General features: G+C 45.4%; 1 protein-coding gene across 6 annotated transcripts in view; it reads right to left on the bottom strand.

The window, feature by feature from the left end:
- The window catches only part of IL17RE (interleukin 17 receptor E), a 59,272-nt gene that overhangs the window by 27,380 nt on the left and 17,791 nt on the right, over window positions 1-14,101 (bottom strand). For 4 of the 6 annotated variants that reach the window (XR_014507546.1, XM_083425220.1, XM_083425221.1 and 1 more), the window contains 2 exons: window positions 5,227-5,363; window positions 3,865-4,019 (listed from right to left, as the gene is read on the bottom strand). Coding sequence is in view for 5 of the 6 variants with exons in the window: in XM_083425220.1 (XP_083281346.1) it covers window positions 3,865-3,981 (117 nt within the window). In the remaining variant the exon portion in view is untranslated. Of the gene's footprint in view, window positions 1-3,864; window positions 4,020-5,226; window positions 5,364-9,231; window positions 9,502-14,101 lie in introns of those variants that run through there. The other 2 variants (XM_083425222.1, XM_083425223.1) reach the window with 2 other exon arrangements.

The raw sequence follows: 14,101 nt of genomic DNA, 5'->3' as shown, positions 1-14,101 counted from the left end.
GTGTTTGTGGGAAGGCGGGTATTGTTTTATTTTCCTTTTTTGTCATTATGTACTTTGTGGTTTTATTTTGTATTTTTATGCTGCAAACCACCCTGAGATCTTCGGATGCACAGCGGTATAAAATTCAATAATCAAAACAAAACTCACTTTGCTACTGCTACTTCCCAGCAGGGCTACGAACTTGAATAAAATGGGGGTGGGGCAAATAAACCCTACCCTGAATAACTGATCACAAGATGTGGCACACACACCATTTGAATGGCAATGCCCATCAACTTGGAGGTGGGCCTCTCAAACATTTTAGGGGGGGGGGGGCAAAGCCACCTTGGCTCCTAAGCTCCCCAGGCACTTTAGTTCAGCAACGAAGCCAAGACACTTCACACCCCCCCCCAAAAAAAATCTGGGAACCGTAGTTTTCTTCTCACGGAGCTACAGTTCCCAGCATTTGTGAGAAGGGATGCTTTAAATGTGTGCACAGCCCTATGTGTTTCAATGCCTGGCTAAAGCTCTGCCTAGCAAAAACATTTTACTGCCTGAACTGGAACAGCAAATGGCCCCCTCCTCCCGTGAAAGTCAAGATACCCAAGGTATTTTGGCACGTGAGGCAAACGTGAGCATTAAAAAACCCAACCCGATGCCTCTCATAATTTGCTGCCTTTTGTGATCTTCAAAAGCCGCTGCCTGAGGCAGTTGCCTCACTCTGCTTAACGGCAGAGCCGGCCTTGAAAAAAACAATGAGTCCACGGAAGCTACTAGTTCACCCACCCACCCACCCAATCCAATCCTAAGTCACTTGTGGCTTGGAAGGCGGGGTGGAGTAAGCCACAAATTTTAACACTTCTCTGTCTATTCACCCACAAGTGATCGTTATCACAGGAAAGTGACAATTTACAAGCTGCTTCCGCTTCGATCCTCACGTGTTCGATTCTCACCGAGGAGGGATAGTTATCATGCCCTGACAGATGTGGTTTTCTCCATGTGTATGAGGCTGATCTCTCCCACACTAGATCTCCATCTATCTATCTATCTATCTATCTATCTATCTATACACCACAAACACACAATGTTGGGGGGGAGGAAGAGGACGAGAGGGAGCTCTGATTGTGTAACATCTCACACCTCAGCGGTAATAAATCACTGGCAAATAGGCAGCCATGCGCTACCGCTGAAATGTTACTCAATCAGATATGTGCCCCTGCGGATGAGAGGGGGGTGTCATGGGTTTAAATTGAAATGTACTGAGAACTCCATTCCGGCACCTCTCAGGTGGACGCCGTTGCCATTGTAAGAGAACAATGGAGGTGTTTGTGGCGAGTTCCGGCACCTCTTTTTCTAGAAAAATAGCACTGTATACCCCCCTCTTCCTGAATCATCTGTGAGACTGCTATTTAGTCCTGTAGCAGGCCCAAACCAAGAGGCCACTGTGAACTACAGGGATACCGGCATACAAGGGGAAGCAATCAATCTCAAAGAGATGTACAACTGGTAGGAAAACAAACGATGGGTATGAAATGATGGGTTAAAACATCCCCAATTAGAATTGAAGGCTGCCGCATGTTAAGGGCTCTGTATTACTGGAAAGGGAAACATCAGGAATGACCCAGTTCCTTCGCACAAAAGTTTGTGAGAAGGAGAGAGGCATGTACTCATGATCTGAATAATACCTAGTCTACCATAATGTGAAACACTGATCATTCGAGTGAGTGTGTTAAGACATTTAAGGAACGTTTTAGTAGGTGGGTTTCCCCCCCCCCCCATTTTTTTATTAAGGCCTGGGGTTTGTGGGTGGTATTCGACTAAGTTTTACTCAGACCCACTGAAATTAATGAACAAGACTAAGTAAGGTCCATTCTTTTTAATGGCTCTACTCTGATTGATACGCGTTTAATCTTCCCTTAAAGCCATCTAAGTTGGTGGCTATCAACTCTTCACATCTCGTAGGAAGGAGTTTTGTAGCTTCACCATGTGAAGAAACACTTCCTTTCGTCTCTTCTGAATCTTCCTTTTCTGAAACCTTTTCAGTCTTACAATATCCTTTTTGAGGTGAGGTAACCAGAACGGTACACGAGTTGGCAGCATTACGATACTGGCAGTTTTATTTTCAGTCCCTTTCCTAAACGACCCTTAGCACAGCATTTCGCTTTTTTCGCACCAGCTGCACACATTTATCTTAGCAAGATGGGAATCGCTAAGGCCGCACTACACACCTTTAAAGCTCATGACTTCCCCTAAAGAATCCTAGGAAATGTAGTTTGTGAAGGGTGCTGCTAACTGTAGCTCTTTGAGGGGTAAACTACAGTTTCCGCAATTATTTATGAAGGGGAGGGGAAGCAATGCACTTTATAACTCGGTCGGTAGAGCATGTAGCTCTTAATCGCAGCGTTGTGAGTTCGAGCCCCACATTGGGCAAAAAAAACCTGCATTGCAGGGGGTTGGACTAGATGCCCCTCGCGGTCCCTTCCAACTGTACAATTCTGTGAAATATAAGGGGTGGTAGCCAACTAACGGCTCATCCACACTTTGCTTGTCCCACATCCAGAAATTCTGAGAGGTTTTCTGCTTGTTCTGTGCTTTCTAGGCAGATTTTTGTTTGCCGTGCAGTTTTCCACAGGAAAACACGCTCCTTACTGCTGAACTGGAACAAACAGCAATCCATAGAAAGCTCCATTGGAGTTTGGACCGATTCAGCAATAAACTGAGGGTTTTCTCAGGGGAAAGCGGCGAGCCAAGCACAAGTGTGGAAAAGCCCTAAGTTTTACTCAGAGTAGACCCACTGGCATTAGTTAACACCTATCATAAAGATAGGTAGACGTAAGGATCTATACATCCAATTGTTCACAGCTGCAAGGATGTTAATGGCTCAAAAGTGGAAAGAAATGGCTTTACAAGTTCAGGATATGGCTATAATGGCAAAAGCAACAAAGAGCAAGAATGGCAAGTGAATGTGGAAATAAATTATGAGGAAACTGGTTGTTCCCCAATCCCCCAATAAAATAACTACTTCCCATGGAAGAAAATTCAAGGAGGCCTGGAGGGTTTCTTAGAGGAGAATTTTATGTTAAGACATATTTTCTTGCAGAATATTATGATCCGGAGCCATTTTATTTCCTAGCGCAGATTTGTTGATTTTCCTGAACGAATGTCGGATGATTACATAAATTTGAAAAATAAAAGTAAAGGAAAGAAAGAAATCGGCGTGACTTATGTTACGTCCATCGATTTGAACTGTGAGGTAAACTTAGCTGAATACTCCCTGTTGTGTGTACAACCGGGGGGGTGCGGGGAGAGAGAAAAAACCAACCAGAGAGCCAAACAGCAGGGCGACTGTCAGATTCTTCTGAGAGTCCTCTGCTGTAGGGTCCCTATCCTGCACTTCCACCACGGAAGTTGCTCTGCGGGGCACTGCAACCCTGCCTTGCTGTCACAATCGTTAACGGACTATGCACCACATTCCTGACAATACTAAGCACGCTGCCTCTTTTCCAGTTTCCCTGACTGATCACATTTGCAGATACATCGTACCACAGCATTCTCTCTCCTCACGCTTCCCCCAAACCCCCAAAGACATCCATATAAAGAAGCAGAGGAAGCAAGAAGGACATACTCCTGTCACCCACATTAAAACAACAAACAAGAAAGCAGCCTGGGCAACTCTTGGCTTCAGGGAGCGCAAGGAACAGCCAGGCACTCAGAACGGTGCCCAGCTTTCTTCCATGTCAATCTTTCCCATCAACCGATAAAGGATCGGCGCTCAAATTTTGGGGTTGCCCTGCGCCTGCACTGTCTGAGGTCTGCAACAGCCACTGCCCGCCCCTTGCCCCCAAAACAATATCATTGCACCCATAAAAGTAAAAACATGCTTACGAAGTTGGTGAGGAGCTGCCGGCGGGCAAGAGGAAGGTAAGTTCGGGGTGCAGCATGCAAGAGGCTCAGGAAGAAGGCGATGGGCAGCAGCAGGGCACTCGTCGTGGGCCTCCCCATGGAGTGCCGGGCTGGAGCTCAGCTAGGCCGGAACATGGCTGTTGTTAAACAGTCAAAGAGTCAGATCTCAGCACTCCTAGGCCAGGCAGCCGCAGGCAAGTCTCCACCCCTCAGTCTCTCCGTTCCCTGCTCTGCCTTGCCCCAACCTAGCCAGTCTGGCCTGCCTGCATTCCTTGGCGGCTGCTGCTGCTGCAGCTGTTCCAGCAGCTCCTGGGTGGTGGTGTTGGGACAGCCTGCGAAACCCCACAACTCAGAGGGGTTCCGTTTCCCCTTCTGCCCCCATGTCACTGCAGGGTTCTCTGAGAGGCGGCCCACAGCCTAGCTTGGCTTAATCATTTCTAGCCCTGGGAAAGGGGTTAAAGGGCAACCAGGACATGGGCGTAAACAAGGGGGGAGCAGGGAGGGGCAGCTGCTCCCCAAGCAATAAAAATACTGTATTTTTTGCTCTATAAGACTCACTTTTTCCCTCCTAAAAAGTAAGGGGAAATGTGTGTGCATCTTATGGAGCGAATGCAGGCTGCACAGCTATCCCAGAAACCAGAACAGCAAGAGGGATTGCTGCTTTCATTGTGCAGCGATCCCTCTTGCAGTTCTGGCTTCTGAGATTCAGAATATTTTTTTTCTTGTTTTCCTCCTCCAAAAACTAGATGCGTCTTGTGGTCTGGTACGTCTTACAGAGCGAAAAATACGGTACATAGCAAACTGAGGTTCTGCCCCAGCCCCACAACAAAAGGCCACACACCCCCTAACAAAAATCCTGTCTATGCCAGTGAACCAGGACCTATGAATCCACTGAGAGGACTCTCCCCATGTAAACTCTTACAGCGCTAAAGCCCACCCTAGACTCCAGGCTCATGCCCAGGAGCAAAGCTTCATTCATTCTTTACAACAACCCTGCAGAGTATGCCACTACCACTCTTTGTTTTACGGAACTGAGGATGCTGCTGCTTGTAAAGTAGAGCTTTCCAAACTTTCCATGTTGGTGACACACTTTTTAGACGTGCAGCATTGCATGACACAATAATTCAGTTTTACTGACAAACCAGAGGTGTAAACTAACCCCTTTCTAGCCCTGTGAGGAGCATGGGGAGCGTTCGCTTGACATGCCTGCACACACAACGCACTAATGTGTCACGACACAGAGTTTGGAGAGTTTCGTGGTAAAGTGTCATGTGGGGTCTGAATGTCCATGCCTAATGCCTTGATCTCTGTGACGTGAGCTATTAAAAAGATAAAGAGTGTCACCTGGTTTCCTATGCAATGCAAGGACCCTGCAAGATCAGGAACAGTTGGGCTGCTTGTGTTGCCTTGCTTCTTCTGCGATTGAGAACAGGTGCAAAGAAACGGTCCTGAAGTTCATTGGTAGTTCCCAGTTCTCTAATCTGCATGGAGGTTTGAAAGACAGATCAATCAGAGAGCCATCAGCATCACACACATATGAAAAGTTTGACTGGAGGAAGTTACTGTTCTCGAAGGGGACATTGCTTATACAGTGGTACCTCGGGTTAAGTAATTAATACGTTCTGGAGGTCTGTTCTTAACCTGAAACTGTTCTTAACCTGAAGCACCACTTTAGCTAATGGGGCCTCCCACGGCCGCCGCGCTGCGAGAGCACAATTTCTGTTCTCATCCTGAAGCAAAGTTCTTAACCCGAGGTACTATTTCTGGGTTAGCAGAGTGTGTAACCTGAAGCGTATGTAACCTGAAGTGTATGTAACCCAAGGTACCACTGTATTGAAGGACAGGCGCCCAATGTTTACTTTAGGAATTCAGGGACATAAAAACTTTACTGATTTTTTATTGTGCTATATTTCACGTTTTTATGTAAATAAGGGACTGGAAATTTGGAACTAGTAACCAACTTTAGCACTCTTACAAATAAAGTGAGCTAAAGATGCTTTTTGGGGAGTGCATTTTTCGGTCAACCACCAGAAAATTGGCACTGTACTTTCATTAAGTGTGAATATAGGGAGCGACCATATTGTGTGGGGGTTCTGTTCCTGGCCCCTGCACATGTCTCATAATCCCAGCCCAGCCTATTATGCCCCGCCCCCATTATGCCCTCTTCTGGGTCCAAAATGACCCACACTTTGGTGGTCACACAAAACTGGACACACGCAAAATGGTCACCGCCTGTACTTCACAAAGCACTGTAGCACCCTGCTTGTGGTTAACGCTTAGCTGGAATGAAATATTCAACGCAGCAATAGAGAAATTAAAATAATAATTTATTTGTCAGACAAATAAATGATTGGCACAGTGGTATATTTACCAAAAGCTCTGCACACCCCAGCCCTGGTGGCCAGCACTTATATTCCCTCAGCCCAGCCTCCTTACTCCTCCTTTGGCTGCCTCTGTCCAATCAGCCTGGTTGAAATTCCTATTGGCTGTTTGCTAGAACCAATCATAAAAGATACACCCATTTCCTATTACCTTTTATGGGAGACAAAGAGCTATATTTCCTTCTATCAATATCTTACATTTGCCTTGACAAGGCATCTTAAATATCAGATCACCCTTTGCTCTTTGCTCTTCTGCTCTTTGCTCTTCTGCCCTTGGCAACAGGGGCAAATGGCTAAAACAGATGGCTCATGGTTTCAAATTTTGTCATATAAACAGAGGTCTTGGATTCACCTTCTCACACACCATCAATGAAATAAGAATCTAACATAAGAATCTAACATTTCTTTCTTTCTACATTCTTTTGTATAGTTACATTAAAGTCAGTACATATATATAGATTGATTTTTAGAAGGGAAGAACTTATTAAAAATCAAGTTTCTAAAGTGACCAAAAACAACCTCAGAGCAGTTTCTCTTCCTCACCAGGCAGCAGCTGTTGTTTTTAGCTCTTTGCCTTTTAACCTTCTCAGGATACCTTAAACCTTGAGAAGATGTTTGATGGGAGGCATTATTTACCAACTCTAATTAATGTTTTTGCAGCTTGGATTGTATTCTGTAAATTGTATGACCTTTGTTCCCAGCTTTTGCTCCTTTTTACAACTTTGAGGTACTGCAACAAATCAATGAGGGGCCCTTGTTCAGGAGAATAAACAAAAAGACTCTCAGCCAGCTGGTTTCTGCCTGGCCTGGAGCAAGCATTTGGAGCAAGCATCTACAAATATATTTTTAAGCTTATTTTAAAATACAGATCTTTGATCAGATGCCTCAGCACTTCAATTCATTACCAGTGGTTAGGATGAAGAATATACTGCTTTTTGTACGTAAGAAACCCAGGCTGCTGTACCTTTAAAGTATATTCAAAACACATTTCCCTGTACAGAAGATACAGATTGAGAAAGCAATTGTTACGACAGTAAACAACAAATAACCCGCCCCGATTAAATGACAGACTTTTGTCACGCTCTGTAATGAAGTGTCACTGGATTACTCTAAGGTCACAGCACATTTTCCCACGGGTGGATTGCTGCCACAGGCTGAACCATTTATGTACTCAACTAACACTCGAAGTTGAGTTTCCCCCAGTAGCGAAACAGAGAAGTGTTTCCAAAAAGTGGATTCCTGTGTCCAGTGCCGGATTTACGTATAAGCTAAACAAGCTATAGCTTAGGGCCCCACTCTCTTGAGGCCCCCCCAAAAAAAGTAAAAGGAAAAGGAAACTGGATGTACATTTCTAAAATATATAAGATAAATAACAAATAAAATAAAACCTACATACAGCAGCAGTGTTTTGTGTTGTGTAGGTTCCTAGGATGAAAGTCATGGGCCCCGCCTGCTAGCCTGCTCCCTAAAATATCACTGGTTTGCTCATTTCTAGATATAGGGTGCCTACATTCTGCATGGACTGGTTGCAGGGCAACATGTGCAAATGGCTTTAGATACCTATTAGGTCCATAAATTAACATATAGCATATATTCTTTTTTATTATTCTTTTTTTGAATATTTTATTAGTTGAATATAAGAATAACATATAATCAAATACAAGCAATAAAATAGAGTTTTCCCCCAATGCCCCCCCCCCAAAAAACAGCCCCAACTACGTCCAGGTAATTACATTAGTAATATAAGCAAATGAAAAATTATTTCTACAGTTGCTGGTTTAAAAAATATCATTCCACATGCTCCCATGTGTCTCAGGTGGTTTATATGCATGTACTTTCTTTGATGCATATGCAATAAAGAAGGACCACGTTATGTAAAAGTTATGTAGTTTCTCATATTGTTTTCTTTCATGTACCCTTTCTGTTAACTTTTCCATCAAAATGAATTCCCAGACATAAGCATACCAAACTTCATATACGTTCACGTTTAATTTCTTCCAGTGTCTAGCAACATGCTGCAGTTAGAAGATGCACAATTAAGTCTTTGTCTCTAAGATTTTGTGCTTCATCTGCAAATATAGAAAGCAATGCTATTTTGGGATCTAAACTGATCGACTGAGATGTAATTTGTTCCATTTCCTGAAATATTTTTAACCAGAAGTTTTTAATCAATGGGCATTTCTACCACATGTGTATAAATATTCCTTCATTCCCACAATTTCTCCAGCATTGTGGAGAAATATTTTTGTCTATTTTGCTTAGCAATGTGGGATGCAAGTAACATCTGTGGGTTAGCTTTAAGGTGTTTTCTCTTATTTGGGCAGAAATAACTCAAAAAAGGGGGCTTTTTGCCACATTCCTTCCCACAAACCATCATCAATCCCTTCTCCCAAGTCTCTTTCCCATCTAGTCTTTGAGATACAGCATACATTCAACACAAAAAACAGCGATAATTTGTTGTTGACAAAAGACAGCTGGAGGGTCCCATTACCTTCAGTAGCTTAGGGCCTCATCAAACCTAAATCCGGCCCTGCCTGTGTCAATGTGCACAAGCAGGCAGGCACATGTGTGGAATACTGCTCTCCCACAGCACCACCACAAGCCTGCCCAGCACTATATACCAAGGAGAGCTCCACACTGGGTGACCTCCAACTACAACCCCCAATATTATTGACCACTGGCCATGCTGGCTGGGACTGACGGGAGCCGGGAGCCCACAGCATCCGCAGGTTCCCACGCCAACTACCACAAGTGCAACGCTGCAAAGAGAGTGAAGGCGTCTGACTGCATCCAGGATTTTAGGTGTCACAGAGTTGCATCTTCCTGGGGGAGAAGGGTGGCAGGTGGAAGTAAGCTCAAACGAAAGGGAGAGCGTTTCAGGGGAGCAAGTTTGAAAGCCTTTCTGCTTAGTCCTAGCTACCTTAAAACATGCAATGCCCCCCCCCCCACTAAAGGGACTTGAACTTACCTACCTCGGCCGACTCCCCGCCAGAGCGAATTCCCCTCCTCGCATCTCTTTCAGACAGCTACTGCACAGTCATCCCTTCCTTGCTTCTCTGCCTCGTCCCCACCTACAGGTTTTTTATTTTGTGTGTGGGGTGTTTTTTTTAATATATTCTAAATGAAGAACTGAAGTTGGGAAATGGGGACATGCTACAGGGTGACCTGGTTTAGCTGAGGTTTCCTGTTGGGCTGCCTGTACAGGTAATGAGGACGCTCAGCAGCAACTCATCGGCTGATGTGGTGAAAGGAAGCACGAGCAGAAACACTGGGTGAGAGAGAGGGTGGGGAGAGAGAGAGAGAGAGAGAGAAGAGGTAGTTTCTTCCATCGAGAATGCGGCAGCTATGCTGGTGACTGGGAGCGGCTGCCGAGACCATATAACACCGGTCTTGAAAGACCTACATTGGCTCCCAGTACGTTTCCAAGCACAATTCAAAGTGTTGGTGCTGACCTTTAAAGCCCTAAACGGCCTCGGTCCAGTATACCTGAAGGAGCGTCTCCACCCCCATCGTTCTGCCCGGACACTGAGGTCCAGCACCGAGGGCCTTCTGGCGGTTCCCTCACTGCGAGAAGCCAAGTTACAGGGAACCAGGCAGAGGGCCTTCTCGGTAGTGGCGCCCGCCCTGTGGAACGCCCTCCCACCAGATGTCAAAGAGAACAACAACTACCAGACTTTTAAAAGACATCTGAAGGCAGCCCTGTTTAGGGACGCTTTTAATGTTTGATGTATTACAGTATTTTAATATTTTTTTTGAAGCCGCCCAGAGTGGCTGGGGAAGACCAACCAGATGGGTGGGGTATAAATAATAAATTATTATTATTATTATTATTATTGAGGCCATGTCAAGCAGCCAGCCATTCTGGCCTGGCTCTGCCACACCCATGATGTTCTGATGAAACATCAACATGTGGATCTTGGCTACCTCCCAAGGGCACAAATACACATTGATTAGAATGAGCAGCAGGAAGCCCTGTAGGTTACATAGATCAGGCCAGGAAACCTGTTTTTTTAACCCAGCTTGGGCAAGGTCCCATCGGCCCAAAACACTAGTGTTTACATTTCAGAAACAAGAGAGTTCAGAACAGCCTGGAAGTCGTGTCCTTTCTCCATTACCTCGGATGCCTGTCTGTCCCACATGACAACACTTTGCATGCATAGTATTATTCAAAACGCCTACAATGATCTCAAGAGATTCACAGCAGACCTGGGAGGCAGGGCAGCATTATTTATGTGTGTTGCATTAACAACCTGCCTCTTTTCTGTGATGGAACTCAGGGCGGCTTTGAGATCATAGAATGGTAGAGTTGGAAGGGACCCTGAGGATCATCTAGTCCAAACCCCTGTGATGCAGGAAGATGCAGCTGTCCCAGAGGGGGATCGAAGAAGAAGAAGAAGAGTTTGGATTTGATATCCCGCCTTTCACTCCCCTTCAGGAGTCTCAAAGCGGCTAACATTCTCCTTTCCCTTCCTCCCCCACAACAAACACTCTGTGAGGTGAGTGGGGCTGAGAGACTTCAGAGAAGTGTGACTGGCCCAAGGTCACCCAGCAGCTGCAGGTGGAGGAGCGGAGACGCGAACCTGGTTCCCCAGATTACGAGTCTACCACTCTTAACCACTACACCACACTGGCACCTTGGAACTGGAAACCTTAGTATTATCAGCACCACGCTCTCACCAACTGAGCTGTCTAGGCTTACAGGAGGTTCCCAGACAGTTTCCCACCCAGACCTGCTTTGCTCCAGCAAGGTGGTTACTTCACAGAAAGGGTGTTTGGGGATAAAATAACAAAACTGGGGAAATGATACTTATATGAAAATTTTCGGGGTGGGGGGGCATGTCAGCCTGCTCTGGCCAAAACGACAAATGGGCTAGCGGTAAGGGATGGAGGGATCTGTCAATTACAGCTCTCGCAGTTTCTCATTTTCCCAAACTTAAATTCAGTTCTGCACATTTCCACAGCAATTTGTGGGTTCTTTTGTATTCCTCAGGATCGTTCATCAGCATCTCGGCACATATTTCTCCTAATAAACACACTTTTGTACGCAGTTTTGAATAATGTACACTTTTCTGCAAAGCAATTTCCCCAAATACAGCGGTACCTCGGGAGGCGAACAGGATCCATTCCGGAGCCTCGTTTGCATCCTGAATGGAACGTAAGATGCAACGGCATGTCTGCATGTGCGCGGGTCGTGTTTTGCCACTTCCGCACATGTGCGTGACGTCATTTTGAGCGCATGCGTGAGCGGCGAAACCCGGAAGTAAGAGCAACCCGAAAGCGCTCAACCTGAAGCACATTCAACCCGAGGTATGACTGTACAATGCGATTTTATAGCAAGTAATACATTGCACACTAGTAGCTTAGAAGAAGAAGAATTGCATTTCTCCCTTATAATATATATGCATTTTTGTAAACAGTGGTTGAGAAATTCATTGCAAAATTCAGAGAAGTATGAATTTCAAAGGACAGCTTTGTTTCAGTTTTCATATTGTTTAAGAAAGCACGAGTCTGACAAATACACCTTTAAATATGAAGTGAATAAGACTTCTCCACCAACCCAAGCTAGCAGCACCTTAAAGGCTAGCCAATTTATTACGGCACAAGATTTCATGGATCAAAGTCAACTATGTCAGGCGCATGATCTTAAAACGGCAGATTCGTTCGTCTGATCCAGATCAGCAAGATCCTGTGCCATACTATGTTGGCTAGACTTTAAAGCGCCACTAACCCATTTGTTTCTTATATGACCCTGCTAAGCTAGTTGTTGTCACTGTGAATGCTTGCACAGAACGCTTTATTTAAATGAAGGCTCACCTACCCTGGTTCAAAGGAGGCAGGGTAGGGGATTATATCAGATTACATGGCTCTTGCAAACTGGAATGGGATAAGGTAAACCTGGGTTCAGTTGATGACCCAAAAGTTGTCAATTACAGTTTCGAAGGCAGAGGGCCTTCTCGGTAGCGGTGCCTGCCCTAAGGAATGCCCTCCCGTCAGATGTCAAGGAAATAAACAACTATCTGAGTTCTTCAGAAGACATCTGAAGGCAGCCCTGTTTAAGGAAGTTTTAAATGTTTGATGTTTTATTGTATTTTTAATATTCTGTTGGGATAAGGTTACCAGATTTTTTTTCAAAGAATCCGGGGGCACTTTTTTTAAAAAAAAAAGACACAAAAAAAGTTATTTTAAAAACTTGTTTTTTAAAAAAATAAGAAATAATATCCTCTCTTCTGTGGTTTCCATTTGTCACACGGTCTTCCTCTGGGTCCCAGCCTGCTCTCTTGGCTCCCGGCTCGATTTGGGTCACGGGGGGGGGGGTCAGCAGTTCCCCCAGTTGACACGTCAGGTGTCCCCGGTTCCCCCTTGGCAGTGGCGGCAGCAGTGGCAGCCTCAGCAGCCCAGAGCTAGCCTGGTAACGCAGTTGGCTCTGGCTGGCTTCAGGAGCTGCTCATTGCCATGGCATCTGCCATTTTGCCTCGCTGATATATGATGTGTCTTATGCCGTTGAACCAATCACGTAACATTCCTTCCCTACTAATAAATCTACAACACTTAAAGTATAAATCCAGGGACATTAAATGAAATCCGAGGACATTCCGGGGACAGATTTGTAAATCCGGGGACTGACCCCGGGAAACGGGGACGTCTGGTAACCATATGTTGGGTGCCACCCAGAGTGGCTGGGGAGACCCAGCCAAATGGGCAGGGTATAAATAATAAATTACTACTACTACTACTACTACTTAGAGAGCCAGTGTGGTGTAGTGGTTAAGAGCGGTAGTCACGTAATCTGGAGAACCGGGTTCGCGTCTCCGCTCCTCCACATGCAGCTGCTGGGTGACCTTGGGCCAGTCACACTTCTTTGAAGTCTCTCAGCCCCACTCACCTCACAGAGTGTTTGTTGTGGGGGAGGAAGGGAAAGGAGAATGTTAGCCGCTTTGAGACTCCTTAAAGGGAGTGAAAGGTGGGATATCAAATCCAAACTCTTCTTCTTCTACTACTACAGTTTCGATGTATTACCTGGGGATTGGAGGGTCAGCCTTTCAAAACCTGATTGACATGCATATTTCCAAAAGGAAAGGCCATACATGGTTTGCGTGGAGTACATGTGATGGGAAAGATCTCTGTCTAAAACCTTAAAAGACCTGCTGGCAGTCAGGGCTGACAAGATTAGATGGACCAAAATTAAGGTGGCGTCCTAAATTCGTATCTCTCAGCTTTCCTCGCCTTGGGTAATAGTTGTGTAAGTTAATAACATTGCTTACATAATGCTTGACAGCATTCAGAGTGCTTCACATATATTATCTTGCGGCAATACTGCAAGTAGTTCAGTATGATTATTCCCATACTGCAGATGGGAGAAACTGAGCTTGAGAGAAACTGCAGCTTGTCTAAGTATCTAGGTGAATTCATGGCAGGCGCAATATTCAAAGCATGAATTCCAGATCTGCAGCTTTGCAACCGGGCCACTGGACTCCACTGGTTCCTAACTTTCCTTTTTACATCCTGCTGTGACAATACTATTCAGAAGGCAGAACAGTATATTTCAAATCGGATGCCCAGCTGGCCAGGGGTTGAAAACCTGCCTTGGTCTTCTGCTCTGTGCCTTTAATAGCAGACATCAAGGTAGGAGACCTTTTGCAACCTGGGGATAAGCATAAGGTTCAGGAGCAAGTAAAGAAGTTGGCAACCAGGGTCCCCAGTGAAGCAAATTCCACCAGGAGTGACCACTGGGCAAGACTTTGAAGTCCAGGGTCCCACTCGGCTTAAGACACAGCCCCCCCCCCCCAATGCAGGAAGGCTGCCTTGCCATATTTCGAAATGTGAAGTGATAGGTAAAG

Source organism: Podarcis tiliguerta, assembly GCF_965153285.1.
Source record: "Podarcis tiliguerta genome assembly, chromosome: 2".
Classification (NCBI taxonomy): domain Eukaryota; kingdom Metazoa; phylum Chordata; class Lepidosauria; order Squamata; family Lacertidae; genus Podarcis; species Podarcis tiliguerta.
Note: the sequence above shows the minus strand (reverse complement) of the source record. Positions and strands in the feature narration are given on the sequence as shown.